The sequence below is a fragment of the Poecilia formosa genome, unplaced genomic scaffold, assembly GCF_000485575.1.
Source record: "Poecilia formosa unplaced genomic scaffold, Poecilia_formosa-5.1.2 Scaffold13, whole genome shotgun sequence".
Taxonomy (NCBI): domain Eukaryota; kingdom Metazoa; phylum Chordata; class Actinopteri; order Cyprinodontiformes; family Poeciliidae; genus Poecilia; species Poecilia formosa.
In genome coordinates this window covers 214,695-229,835 of record NW_006799952.1, presented here as the reverse complement: position 1 = coordinate 229,835, position 15,141 = coordinate 214,695, and the positions used below count along the sequence as shown (strand labels likewise).

Sequence of the window (15,141 nt, the reverse complement as noted above, 5' to 3'; positions counted from 1 at the left end):
ATTCTTTGGATTCTTAGCACAAATTAAACACTGTAAACACTCCAACTAGCCTAATTAGTGTTCATAACTTATAACCACAATGCACTCATCCAACAAGACAATGTACCATGTCATAAAGCTTAATTTATGTCTATCTGGTTTCTTCAACATGACTGGATTCAACCTACTGCAAGATGTGTCTAGTAAAATGACTTGTATCTTCAAGGTTTGTAGAGTTTTTGGCTTTAAAACTCAATAATATTTGCCTTTTAAGCACCTAAACATAATGGTCACCAGTCGTCTTGGGAACCTGTATCACTACGAAATGAGAAACAGCCGACACAGCAACAACTCATCAAACCCTGGGAGACACCCTGAGGCCACAATACTGTTTGTCATCACTGTATCACATTTGGGAAAACACTTCAACGTCACACTCCTCTGTTCTTATATGGATATCTCCAAACTCCCCTCTTCTCAAATTCCAGTGACTTTACTGGCCAAAGGGGGGAAAAAAGCACATTGCCTCAGAGGAATGCTGAGGATGTGCTATTAGCTTTGCCATTACCGCAAGGACTCCCAAACCACAAGTACGTCTGGTGAGGATGCATGTGTGTGTTCTCACTATATAACCATCATGGAAAAGTTTCTTCTTCTCTTTTTCCCTATTAACTGACTCAGAAGCCTTGTGTCTAATACTGGATTCAGACATGACCTGTTTTTTGTTTGTTTTTGCATCCAGTCATCCAGGAGACATAACCAGGCATTAGTGATAAAGCACTGATGATTTTTTTTAATGTAACAACCAGCCTGGTGCATCTACTAAAAGAAAATAAAAAGATTGATCTAGTCATTTTTCCATTATTTATTCCACAATTGCCTCCCACCAGAACAAGACACATAGATTCATATTAATTCATTTTCATGTTCATAAAAGTTTGTAGGTCTAAGTTCACACTTCCAGCCGTAGGATGTGGTAACGTCACATGTAGTGAGCGTGCTCAGTGTTTACGGAAGTAAACATGGATGGTAATGGTGTCGCATATCTTGCTATTTTAAAGTTGTTGTTCAACGGGTGCCAGGGCATTAACAACTCATTTCTCATTATCGTTTGCCATTGTTGTCGAGTTTGTCAAATATCAATGAAGTACAGGTCAAATGATTATGACCTGGCCGAACAGACAGAAATCTCACTTGAGAAGATAATTTACGTGTCAGATTTAGAACCACATATCCAAGTGACTCGGGTGGCATTTGTAAAAATCTGGCCTGTGTTGTTCAGAGAGTCATAAAAAGATCAGGTGCAGGTCTCATAAGGACAAGAAAAAAAAAATCAGATTTAGGTCACTTCACTTCTACAGTGTGAATTTAGCCTAAGTATGCTGAATTCAAATAGGGTCTGCATTTTTGTTTTACGTTTGTAGACTGACGGCGATCAATCTACAAAAAAAAACAACCTTTTTTGTAAACTATTTTTGCCTTAAACTGAAATTCATGAGCCACATCAACTGTGCTCAACCACTTTTTGAAAGTAAGTCCCCCCAAAATAATTACATTTATTGGAGCAGACAGTATAAACTATACTGTATTGTCTGTCTTTACACTATCTTAGAGTTTCTATTTCTTATGTTTTTTTTTTTCATTTACCTCCCCATTTGTTTTTGCCTTGTTGACTGTATTGTTTTGGATTTTCCCTCATTACAAGTAGTACAATCCCTGCTGATTGTACTTGAACATGAAAAGATATAGAGAAAAGTTCAGTCAGGTGTTATTTTTGTTCTCCCTTTCACACAAATGGGGAACTTCAATAGAACGGCATCAGAAGTTTACTTACCAAAATAGGGAAACAGACGTAATGCAGAATTACTATTTCTTTGAAGTGCTTGTTTGTTGTAGTGTTCCTACAGTGTAACTATGGTAACATCAAAACAGGAAGTGAACAGAATCTGCAGTGAGGTGTGAACTGTGTGATTCGAGACAAAAAATATTTATTTGAAGTGACTTCAAGAGTCTGAAGTAAAATTTCTAAGGACAAAATGTGAATCATCACATGTTAAATGTCATCATTCCTAATGCAAGATCACTAACATCCCTTTTTTTAATGACATATGTGTTTCTATCTGCTGCTGCATAATGGATTGACAACCTGTCTGTTTCGTACCTCGCCTCTTGCCTCATTTCCATTGGAGAGGGGCACCAGAGTCGACCCCCATGACTCTAAGGATAAGCAAGGATGAATTATGTTAATAGTGTATGATGGCCATTTTTGAGTCTGGAGGAAAATCTGTGACTCATTTCTCTTCCCCAAATCATTTGGGATTTGGCTGAGTTAGTGACATTCTTGGCTCTTTCAAAAATATTTAAATCACAAAACTGGTGGCCTGTGCTCTTAAGGGCAACATCAACAAGGAGAGGATGAAACTGGGTGAAAAGAGCTGTTTAAATTAAAAGAAAAAAACCTGAATATTAATAGCCTCATAAATATGTGGAGAAATATATTGGAGAATGGTGTCTGAATTAGTATTCCTCTGTGTTCATGCACAAATCATCAAAAGCTTTACAAACATATAGAACTAATGGCTGTAATGAAAATATTTGTTTTCTTTATTCTTGTGTTCACATTACACTTGAGCAACACTTTAATGTAATTCAATAAGTGACAAAAATTGTAAGAGGTTGGCTATTAATTAAATGAGCTCATAAATTACAATTCCCTCTCACTTATAAGAATCTGAGTGTCTGTACACTGCCTGTGTTAATATAACATCTTGTATGGCCGTCAGGTCTTTCTCCAAAGATTACTCATTAAACAGTTTTTGAAAAAAAAAAACTGAAGGCTTTAAATAGCATCTATTACCAGAACTCAATCTGCTATCAGTGAATGAGATAAGCTATTGCTGTACTGCATTGCCAGTGTTAGCTCAGTATAGAAAATGTAACAAAAGTGTAAAAAGCAGCACAGTCAAAAATGTATATTTACAAAAGCAAACAATACCTTAAATATCCAATCTAAAAATTTAAAAAGAACTTTGGCATGAGCTCCAAAAGGTGCATCAACCTGTCCCCATGAATCAGCTTCCCATTGAAATCGAAACGTGGTGTTGTGGGGGTAGCAATGAACATTTTCAACTTAAGACCGAGGTCGTTCACTTGTTGACTGCCATTCCCATGACCGCAAAGTTAGTGGCCATGACAAACCATTAGGACAGGTCTTCATGGTCTGTTATGAGGGAAGTAAAGGACTTACAGATAGCAGTCATGGTTTCATATTGCATCTGGTTATTTGAGATATTACGCAATCACTTGCCAACAGCACTGGGGAGATTCCAGAAACCTGAGGTGACGCCATCAATTGCCTTATGAAGTGAAATGAAAAACCGGGAATAAGAATAGAGGAATCTTTCTCATGGTGGAAATGGTTGTTGAGATATTTGATAGTACAGACAAGAATGTTTCGGGTCATTTTTTTATGTAACTGTAGTGCATAATAAAACAAAAGCTGGATTTTTGGTCAGTGATAGAAAATTATAGAAAAAAAAATAAACAAAAACCTCAACAGCCACTTTATTAAGTACGTTGATTATTTTATTTGCATAAACAGGTAATCAGGCAAATATAATGATAAAGATTTTTCTTAACAAACCTCTTTGAAGTTTATGAAGAATGACCAGTTAGTATCAGATGTGGAAATAAACATGCCTTTGTGATGTAGAACCAATTAGCAGACGATAAAAAAACAAAAAAACAAAACAAAGCACCTCAAATAACCATTTGTTAAACCAATGCATTCAGCATAACGTCTCTGATTATGCAAGCCATCAAAACTTGAAGCAGATGGACTCTACTGCATCTTCTGATGCTGCTCCTATAATTTGAGAGCAAGAAACTGGTCAAAAACAAATTGGAAAACTGTTTTCCAATTTCAACAGTGACACTCAGATCAATCTAGCTGAAACTATATTAAACAGTGATCATTTCTTTATCCTGTCATCAGGCTGGTGGCGTTTGTCAAATAATGTGGGTGACAATTTCAGCCACCTTTGGCCCCTTTGTAGCAAATTAAACATTTTTAAACGCCACAACCAACCAGAGTGACGCTGCTGCTCACTTTCATCTCTTTATGACAACAGTGCATTCATTTTTTTTTTGATAGGTACAAATTTCAAATCACCTCAGTTGGTTTCTTGAACATGACATTTAGCTCACAGTTTCCAATGACCTTCACAGTCACCAGATCTCAACCCAGTAGATGACCTTTGGGATGTGGAGGAGCAGGAGATTTTCTGCTGGGGGATGTTCTTTTAAATCTTGTTGGTTTCATGCCATAATAAGCAAAACAGCTCTGAAGCTAACAGGATTCTGATCAATTGCTATTGAGGTGTGTCTGATAAAATGAGTCCATGTGTCCCGAGCTTTCAGTACGTACAAAATGACAAAGTGAGGTTGAATTTGTGAAACGCATGACCTCTTCCAAACGGTAGTCGAGAAGGATTGACAGCAAACCCCTGTGGAGCTGGGCTGAGAAAATCAGATGAGTTGACAACATTGTAAAGATTGAACAAAAGACCAGATGGGCTCTCTGAAACTGTCTCTGTGCAAGGACCATAAATAAAGGCAATGGGGGTGTCAGCAGATAGGGTGAAAATGAGGTAGGAAGACAAGGACAAGCCGTCACACTGGAGGAGAAATCACCTTCTTCTTTCTGACTGCAAATTCTAAAGGCAGGAAAAAGGGGAGAGAAAGTGGAGAGGTGGGGCAGTTGGGGAGGTGGGGCAATTGAGGGAGAGGCAGAAGGGTGTGTGTTCACATGAACACATTCTTCCCCTCCTACATGCATGCCACCAGCCACTGTTGTCTCTCCGGCAGAGAGGAGAAAGTTGATGCAAATTCCGAGTAATCTCCAGGAGCTTCCAGACACCCGAGCAAGCCCAGGTTTCTTCTGATCTCTCCTACACATTTACTCTGTTCCACTCACATACACCCACCAGCCATCACTGCTGGTACTGTAGAGGGAAGAAGAGACACGAGGAGGACTGTTACAGATCTTTATACCCAGCTGCTCACCCAGCCACCACCAGACTATTTGGCAGAGATGTGGACTTTTCCTGTAGGGGTAATCTTTGGAATACTGGCCTCTGGCAGTTCAACCCAACTTCAAGGTGAGGAGATTGAGATTTTACCTAAATATCTCTTTGTTGTGTTTTTCTTTGTTTTTATTGTTCTGCTGTGACTGGTAATTCTCTTTGGTATCAGACTTTATAGCCAGACGGCGTTCGTTTTATTTTCACGCTGAGGCTTGCAGAGCACATGAATGAGAACTCATAAAAAAGGAAACTCGAGAGTGAAAGACGCTACGGAGGCTGCTGCTTGTAGAATGGATGAGTTGGTGCCGGCAAGAGAGCATGTGCTTCTCCAGACAGGCTTACGTCTGGCATAGTCTGAGACTGACGCATGACAGACACAAAGAAGAAAGCCCCGCTTCTTCCTCACTCTGTTTTAGACACGTGCTTGCATTTAAACCTCCGCTTTTCTGGGTTTTTATGAACAGTGTGGCTGGCTATTAAAAGCACAATTATCAATTGGGGGGGAAAAGGTATAGCGATTCTGCCCTGTTTTAATGTTGCAGTCTGTGACACAAAGGATGGTCTTCGGATGTGCTCTAGTTTTCTCCCTTTTTGTTTTCTCCTAACTCTTTGTGTCTCACATATAATTTCATTGGATTTGGTGCTATGAGCGATAGTCTCTGGAGGCTTAGTTGGCTTTGAATCAAACAGGTCTCGGGTCTGTCTGGCTTTTTCCCCGAGGAGCTGGTGGTCTAGTTGCTCACAAAGACCTTCCTCTGGCTCTGGGCCAAATAAAAATCAGCATCAAGCTGTAATATTGACTAGGATTTAAAGGCAAAATGAGGGGATATCTGGACAGCTCAGGTGCTGAGTGTGTAGGAAGGGGGGAGGGGGATCCTTTTACCCCTAAGACAGCCCCTGTTTGCTCCTCAAGGATCCTTGCACGCTCAGAAGTGTGTGCTTTGTTTGTGCATGTTTCGATTGTTTATAGCGATTGTTCATCCAGGTCCAGACTCAGTCTACACACTGATTCAATTAACGTGTTTTGATGATGAGATTTATCATTGTGGATAATGACTTTATCTTCAAAAAGTAGTCAGGAGGGAAGAGGACAGTGGATGGAAATTGATATCCACCACAATGACGGCAAAAGCATGAACAACATTGATCTGAGATTTTCCCTTTGATTAAAAAAAAAAAAAGACAAGAAAATAATTTTAGCTTATTTGATTTAAAAGTTGTAGCGCAAATTCTGCAAGGATCTTGAACTTTGAGGGAAATCCAATTGAATAGTTAACTTCAGTAGTTTTGATAAAGTCAGTGAAATTTTATATTTGAATCACAAAATTTGCTCAATATGCAACAAAGCTAAACAACTGATAAAATGAACAGACCTGTGAACCTCTGAAACATCAGAACTTCTTAACAACCGTATGTGGTATCTTCATGTGCTCACATGCTGTCGTATTCTAGTGAAGAAACTCTGACTCATTGTGCACTTACAGAACTCACCATGTGTTTGGTTGGAATATTCTTCTTTCTGCTTAAATGTTCACTGGCTGGCTATAAGTTGCATGTCCTGCAGACATGATATTTGTTTCCTTGGTTTGGCAACCTCCCCCTGAATGCTCCTGTGTCATGTTTCAGGGTGAGGGGTGGTCAAAGTCTCCATAAACTAGGCCTTGACAAAGAGTGCTTTTGTTGGTAGGGTCTCTATTCTAAAAGGCACGTGTTTGCCTCCTCTACCAGTGTGCCCTTTACTACAAACCAATACTTGTTCAGCCTGTGTTGGGGGGACTCTGTTTCTATGGACTCTAGTACTTAGCATCTGCCTGCCATGCTGTTTATTAGCCTGCCTTTTCATTTTAGCAGAATTTCTTCATGTCATTCAGTTTGCTTCTTGAACAAATCATTAGTAAGTGCCTCTCTATCAATGAACATTGCAGCACAGCTCATGGTCGTCTTAAGGGTATTGAGGGAGGTTGAGGTCTAAGGAGTTCTGCACCCTATATTTGTGTTAAGGTTTATACAAATATTAGGCAGCTCCTAATATTTAGGCAAAATGAGTCAAAAGGTGATTTAACTGACTCTTGAAATTACTATGATATTGGAATATGATCAGAAAACCATCAGGCGTTTTATTGCAAATAATCAATAGGGTTGCAGGAAACTAATTGTTTATGTCTTTCCTACAAGGTATCCTGTCAGGAATGAACATCAGTGCCCTATTGTCTTTTACAAGAGGATTCTAAAACTAGATACTGGGACTTCTTTTCTGCAAAGTATGCTTCATCCTCTCTGGCCCAGTTATCCGTTCACATGGCTTTTCTTGTGACTTCTATGTGGATGACTACCAGCTATTTTCATCAGATGTCCTCGCCCTTTATGCTAGAGTCTTAGGATCTTCCCCCTTTAGCTAAATCTCTTTAGGAATCAATCAATAGGTCAATCCATCAAGTTTATTTGTATAACACATTTCAGAAGTAAGGCAGTTCAAAGTGCTGTACATCATAAAAACACAACAATACAAAGTCATAAAAGACACCATTTTGAGAAAACCCAAAACAAACATTACATTGTTATGAATGTCATCATTAAAATGATCAAAACACATCAAGTATGTTGGTCAATGTTTCATTTATTATGGTTCAAAAGCAGCTTTAAACAGCTGAGGTTTTGGTCTAGATTTAAAGGAACTCAGCGTTTCAGCTGGTTTGCAGTTTTCTGGATGCTTGTTCCAGATTTGTGGTGCGTAGAAGCTGAATCCTGTTTCGCCATGTTTGGTTCTGGTTCTGGGGATGCAGAGCAGAACCAGAACCAGAAGATGAGAGTGGTCTGGAAGGTTGATACAATAACAACAGGTCTCTAGTGTATTTTAGTGCTCAACCGTTCAGCAGTTTATGAACTATCGCTGTATTTTTTTAAAGTCTATTATCTAAGCTACAGGGAACCAGCGTAAGGATTTTAGAACTTTGGTGATGGGCTCCATCTTCCTGGTTTCAGTGAGGCTGCCAGCAGAAACGTTCTGGATCAGTTGCAGCTGTCTTAGCTAGTGGCAGACCTGCAAGGACTGCAGGTCTGCCATTGATTAGGCAGTAATCAATGCCTAATCAACGCAGTAATCAATGTAAGTACAGATAAACACATGGACTGAGTTAGTCCTTTAGGAATGATCTGTTGGTCATCATATCCTGTGAAATCATAATTCAACAACAGATGTCTTATTCAGTTTTACTGTAGCACATGCCGCTACAGGAAATCCTTCATGTCCACAGTCATTAGATCCATAATGACTCCAGACTATTTATATTTATTTTTGATCCACTCTGCTGGAATGAGCATCCAAAACCTTTGGCATTTGCTGTTCGTAAAAGGTCTTTTACTGTACTAAAAAAAAAAAAAAAGAAAAGAAAAGGTGCTTTTCCAAATAAATGGCCATTCCTCAAAATTTACTCATTACTTTTTCTAATGATTAAACAAGATTAATAATTATTGGTAATTTCTAATCAGCTGATATGAATAATTCCTACTGTAATGTTGATCTACTTTGCCATAGAGACATAGTTTTATTTCAAGTGCTTTAAAAACAATATATCAAAGGAAATGGTAAACACTTTGCTAAACTATTATAGAAAACACTCCAGGTGCTGCTAGTTATTAAAATTAATAAAGTAATAGAAACATATCTATAACATGCTGCACTTTACAAACTTTTGACACCTCAAACTGAAAAGACATTTTGCAGAAGAACAAACATTTTGGACTCCTTCCTCTTCCTCATTCTCCAGTTTTCAAAGTTATACAGATTGAAGTGATTTCGCTTCACATGTGTTGTACAGAAAGCAAAATCTTCATGCCTGTAAAAGGAAAAAGACGACGTTACCGCCTTGATACGTTTGCAAAAAAACTTGCCTACCATCCAGAGTAGAGTGGGTGGAGGTGCAAACATTGGAGGTGTGATAGGAAGTCACACTTTGCAGAGAATGCCAGTTTTGTCAGTCCTTTTTGTGACCTTTGAATATTTTGTGTTTATACGCCTGAGTGTTTGAAAACATTGTCCTTACTAGATCTCATGTTTCAGTTGTCCCACTACCCCAGAGACTTTTCCCAGTGGAGGGAAAGATCTGTGCTGACAAAATGAAGTTCACCCATCCGTGATGATGCTGGTCAGTGACGCTTTGTGGGAATTGATGCTGCACAATCTTGCTTCACAACCAGCATATGGACTATGGCTAAACAGATGTCACAGTATGAACAGGGCAGACACAGCAGGTTATTTTTTCAAGCATGACATTCTAACCGCATGATATTTTTCAGAACACCTAAGTGTGAGCATTCCCTATAGAGTGCATCTGGCAGCAAGTAACAACATAGATACAGATAAGAGGAGAAAATGAGACCCAGCTTTGTATGTTAATATTGTTGACAGCAGCTTACTGCCTCCTCTTGAGGAATGGCTCTGAAGTCATGAAGGGATAATCAGCCCTGTGCTTCTGTGAGCTACCAGTTTTTTTGTTTGTTTTTTTTTTTTTAAGACATGTATGTGGGGGGTATATTGTGTTTTATTGCTGGCATAGAAACGACAAACAGAGAGCTGTCAGAAAAAAACAAGACAACATGTAAAAGCATGGGGGCAGAAGGGAGGGAGAGAAAGTGAAGTAGGAGTGGAGACTTGGGTTGACAATTCTTCCCATTGCAGCTGGAGGTTTTGGCAACACAGAGTGTCAGAGCTTCGTTTCTATTGAACTCTGCAGCCAGACTTTGCAGTCTCCTTGGTTCCAACTCCATTAGGTGACAAAGGAGCTTTTGGGAGAGTCAATGCCTTGGCATACCAGGCTTCTGGGCTGCATAAAGACACCCACAACTGTCCCTCTGCATATTAACGAGTGCCCTGTTAGATCACTGTCAGCACTCTTTTCAGCCCACCGAAGGCGCGCTGTTCTCCCTTTGATCTGTTTGGGGCAGGTTTGCAAGGCCAAGGTTGTTGTCTATTTTATCCCTCGAGGGTGTGAATGATGCAAGCTGCTCTGACTGAGGTTGTTTCAGATTTTCCTATGGGAGACGGAGACGTATGAAGGAGAGAGTTAGTTTTTACAGCATGTGCAGAGGAACTTGCCACTGTTGCACAACTGCCACTAACAGACAAAAACTTTACTTCCTGCTTCTGTTGCTGCTCTCTTTTGGCTCATGTTAGCATCTTGGAAAAAAAAAAAAAAAAAAAAAAAAAAGGTGTGGGCCCCTTATCTTTTCTCATGAAAATCAAGAAATTAAAAAAAGGAGAAAACTTATCAATGAATAATCCTCTGACTGGTGTGCAATTTAATACAAGTGTCAAGTTCAGAATGCAGCCAAATGAAATTGTATAGTTGATTATATACACATTTTTATGGTCACTTAACAAAAAATCTTTTCATTATTGTGACTTGATTCAAAATGAATCAATGTCAGAACTGGATTCATTTTGAAACCAGTTCAAAATGAATCCAATTCATCACAACGGATAAATTGTAGTGAAATTACACAAATTGTCCTTTATTTGCAAAACACAACATAATGTTATTGTTCGTTGCAAATTTAAACTTAAAGGACGCTGTATTAGGTACATCCTGCTTTTACCAAGTTGACTCTGGTAAAAGAATAAAGTTTCCTTAAGAACTGTATTCTTTAAAAAAAAAAAAAAATCACAAAAAGTTTGAGGCATATTTTGGTCCAGGTTGATGTGAAGGCATCATACAGGAGCTGCAAATTGAACTGCTTCACATTCCCGATGAAAACCTCCTGTTTGTCCACGTCCCAGAGGTGCTTTGCTGGATTGAGATTACATGTCTCTGGAGGCCACTAAAGTAGTGAACTCATTGTATTGTCATTTTTAATGTGAGGTTTGTGAAATGGTGTGTGATTATCCTGCTGAGAATAGCAGGAAATGGTTAAGGTGGTGTTGTTAAAAGTTGAACGTGGTCAGCCGCATTAATTGCTCGAGATGCTTTTTGTTGGTTTTTTTTTGAGATGCCTGCCACATAGTACAAAGATAAAAACAAACAATTGAATAAAATAAAAAAAACAAACAAACAAACAAAAAAAAACAACTAAATCTACATTGTGCCTTGTGGCTGATTCTCTATTTAAATTAATAGGCAGTTGAGCCGGTGTCTGTAATAAAGGCTTAAAGTTTTAATGTGTCAGTTGAAGTTTTTTTTTTTTTTTTTTGTTCAGAATATCTGTCACAGCTATGACTGTAAGGTCAGTGTGACTTTTTTTTCACAGCTTTTCTCCAAAAAGTTCAGCAATCAGATATAAAAACAAATGACTTCTCATTTCCTATGAGATGTTGCAGTGTGACTAGGCCATCTTTCACAACTCATAAATTTGTCACCCTGGTAACAAAGATAATCTACACACAAAAAAACAAGTGCATATGTTTTCTCTGTTTCTCTGGAAGCATGTGACATAATTTAGCTCATCTTCAGATTATCAACAACATTCCTAGGAAACAGTGAAAAGTCTTTAGAGCTACAGTATGTAACTTTTATTAAAAAAAAAATATGTATTTTACATATTTGTTACTATGTAGTGACAGTGTAAACTGGGACAGATAATCTGTGAAAAGATTGAGCTCCTCAACCTGACTGACCTGCTACTGTTGTCTAAAGAAATGCACTGCTCCCTGTCAAAAACAACCAGTCAGAGTCAGGAGGAGCATCTTGATGCTGACAATCATCCTTGTGTATGTGCTGATAAATGTGCTAATGGCGGAGAAGCAACTTATGATTCCAGGAAAACTGTGCATTCATGGCAGACTGGGGTATCAGGAAGAAGCTGTAGCATAGCAGAGAGCAAAGGGGACAGAGAGAGGGAGAGGCACGTACACTAGCCTGTTTGACATCACTAAGAGCTTCTTCCTGGCTCTGATTGGTTGTTTATAGTCAGCATTTAGAGCACTAGAGGAAGACAATGGAGCACAATTTTTCTCATACTGTACTGTCACAACATCATGACAGTTTCAACAATTATGCAATCTTTTTTTAATTAAAGTTACATACTGAAGCTTTAAGGGGTGAAATTACTATGCATGCTTATCAGAATTTGAAGACATAGTAATAGCTGAACATTTCATTTCCTCAGTGAACTTCAATATAATACCAAGTTTTCTGTTTGCTTTCATGTATAAAGGCTAACCACATCCTGCACCAGCATCCTCTTTTACCAAGCCAAGAGCATGAGTGTTGTGTGTTCGTGGTTTTAGTTCCCCTCCCCACCCCACCTGCCGTCTGTCCCTCTGTCACTGTGCCAGGGTTCACCTGCCTGCCAGGTGTTTCAGTTCTGAAACCTGCGTTTAGCTTTTGAAAGAAGCAGTTACCACGTGGATACCAACTGCTGCCATCTTATCTGATGAAACCAATTTTGCATGTTTGTTTTCATATCCGGACCCTGAAAGTTCTCAAGGAAACTGAAGCAAATAGACTTGCAACAGACATTTGGAGGCAGGCGGCACAATAATGACCAGATTTTCTTCTTCATGGATCTTAACTGAGTTTAGGAGCATCAGAAAAGGAACAGAAAATGCAATTAAAAGATGTATCATAATATAATTTTAGAATAGGGTGAAAGGCTAGTAAAAAGAAAGATCACTTTGAAAATGATTCTTTCCCAGGACACATTTCACAGCAAACTCAATATTAATGAACTCCTCTTTTAAAAAATATATATATATAGGAGATGCATTAAACAAGAATAACCCAAAGGACGACTTAAAAATTTCCCAAATCTTTGTTCATTTTATGCTCCAAAATATGTTTTGAATTAAAGCAAAATGCTTTTACATATTTTGTGGTTGCTTGGGTCATTCATCAAGACCAGGCAGATGGTTTTAACAAAGCACAATGAGATGTGTTTGCAGTTTCATAATCTCAGCGAGTGTAGAACGGTGCCGTTCAATGTGAAACCCTCTCAGTCGCTGTGAATTATGTGACAAAAGGATGATGCACCTGTGCACATAGTCAAGAACTTTGCATTTGGCCTGTTCCAAGTATGAAACACTTTATAATGTTTGTTTGGAACATAAAAAAATATATATATATTCTCATTTTCATGTTTTTGTTACATTAACAAGATATATTTTAGAATGTCACAAGATTCATTTATGCCAATAATTATATGAAATAAATAAGCTTTGGACCTTACAAATCCAAAAATTAATATTTTATTTATGGAGTTGTTGTTAGTGGGCCGAATTTAAATGCATTACACACTTCTCTTCCTCCCTCATCTAATATAAAACCTCAGTAGAGATATTAAGTATACTGATTTAATTACAGATCTCTGTGTTGTTGACTCCGACAATACTTAGCTCATCAATTTCTTTTTCCATAACTTTTACTATAGTTCTGAATTTCTCACAGTAATAAAACGACTTCTCATTCTGTTTATTTGCTTCTTTCCAGTTAACTCTCGCAGCTGCAGTTATGCAGGCGTATTTCTGGTTGAGGGAGAGAGTCGCCACTCTCTGACTCTTGAAATGGCAAGAAAAGTCTGTGAGCAGCTGGAGAGCACAATCGCAAGTCCAGAGCAAGTCCAACTGGCCTATAACAGCAGCATGGAAACGTGCAGGTAAATTAAACTTCCTTCAGAAAAATATTGTAGAAAAAGTATTGTTTCATAAAAATAACACATTAGAGATATTTCATCTTATATAGTAAGGTATATTTATTGCTTAGGTAAGACACAATGTAACTGAAGAATGCTATATGCTATGTTTTATTTTCCAAATTTCTAAAGCGTTGTGGATCAAAATCTGAATCGACAACTGTTCACTGTTTTTGTCACTTAAGGTACGGTTGGATCAGCAATGGGAGCAGCGTCATTCTCAGGCACACTCAGCATGAAAACTGTGCAAGGAACTTGACTGGGTTTATTGTTAACTCACATACTGAAGATCAATTTGATGCTTACTGTTATGACAAAAATGGTAAATTGCAAATGAGGAACTATTATGAGATTTTGGTTTATTTTGTTGTTATTATTGACTTTTTGATTTGAAACTTGCTGCCTTATGGTTCCTTGCTACCAGATTTTGCTGAGAAGAACTGCAGCAAGGCTTTCCGGGAAAGCTTACTCTCAGACACATCAGGTCAGTATAACACACCCTCATATTGACTGTGATGGACTGCAAGTCCAAAACAAACACCATGGTGTTTGAAACATTTTTACGGTTGAGATTTGTTGTAGGATTGAGGCATTTGAGGAAAAGTGGCTCCAGTGAAAGATGTACCATATTATGTGACCTCTGATCTCTGTTCTCTAATTAACACAAATGGTTAAACAAATGAACTGTCTGAAACAGGCAGAATCCTGTTTCAGACTCTAGCAAACAATGTCCTTAACTATACAACTGTGTTATAATAACTGAAATACTATAGGGACTTGGTTAACTTAGATGCTGCTTAAAACAAAAATATTATATGTATAAAGTGTATGAGTGAACAAAAAATGCTTATTCTCTAAACAGCTCTGACATCACCACAGCCTCTGACCGATGGCACAACGGAGTCAGAAACATCAGAAACAATCCCAAAGGAGGACAGGATAAATTCTCCAACAGCTGCAACTACATCTGAAGATCTGAGTAAAGATGATTTCACTACGGTTCCTGAGGAGGGAAACCCCGCTGGAGGAAGCAACGTCACTTCCGCTTTCACTACAATGGAGCCAGACCCGAGTGATGGATCTGGGATGGGGCCTGCTCAACCAGAGGAGGAAAAACCAACTCCAGTGATCAACGCTGAAACGACAACATCGGGTGAAAAGAGACCTATTGAAACCAATGGTAAAAACATAAAATCAGAGTTTAAGGAAACTCTAACAGTATGTCCAGTACATCTCAGTAAATTATACGTTATGTTTCAATGAGGTTGGTCGGTCAGATTAAAATAAACTTTTGAAAATTACCTTTGAGCAGTTTTAAGTTTTAAGCCTACGTTTCAGAATTAAAAAGTTTATGTTGCTAGTAATACGATTTAAAGATTGAATCTTGTAAGAAATTAAATATTGTAATCTATCTATCTATCTATCTATCTATCTATCTATCTATCTATCTATCTAT

At 38.3% G+C, this 15,141-nt stretch overlaps 1 protein-coding gene across 1 annotated transcript; it reads left to right on the top strand.

The window, feature by feature from the left end:
* Nucleotides 1-4,766: 4,766 nt before the first annotated feature.
* LOC103133645 (lymphatic vessel endothelial hyaluronic acid receptor 1-like) lies at nucleotides 4,767-14,985 on the top strand. Its single transcript, XM_007545481.2, has 5 exons — nucleotides 4,767-5,138; nucleotides 13,484-13,649; nucleotides 13,871-14,007; nucleotides 14,110-14,169; nucleotides 14,548-14,985. The coding sequence occupies exons 1-5, from the start codon at nucleotides 5,072-5,074 to the stop codon at nucleotides 14,946-14,948; spliced, it is 831 nt and encodes a 276-aa protein (XP_007545543.1). The 5' UTR covers nucleotides 4,767-5,071; the 3' UTR covers nucleotides 14,949-14,985.
* The last annotated feature ends 156 nt before the right edge of the window (nucleotides 14,986-15,141 follow it).

What these genes read in the sequence shown, in the direction of transcription:
- LOC103133645 (XM_007545481.2), top strand. Translation starts at nt 5,072, where the DNA reads ATGTGGACTTTTCCTGTAGGGGTAATCTTTGGAATACTGGCCTCTGGC. An exon ending in CAGTTCAACCCAACTTCAAG is followed by an intron (nt 5,139 to 13,483) that starts GTGAGGAGATTG and finishes GCTTCTTTCCAG; the next exon opens with TTAACTCTCGCAGCTGCAGT. An exon ending in TTACTGTTATGACAAAAATG is followed by an intron (nt 14,008 to 14,109) that starts GTAAATTGCAAA and finishes CCTTGCTACCAG; the next exon opens with ATTTTGCTGAGAAGAACTGC.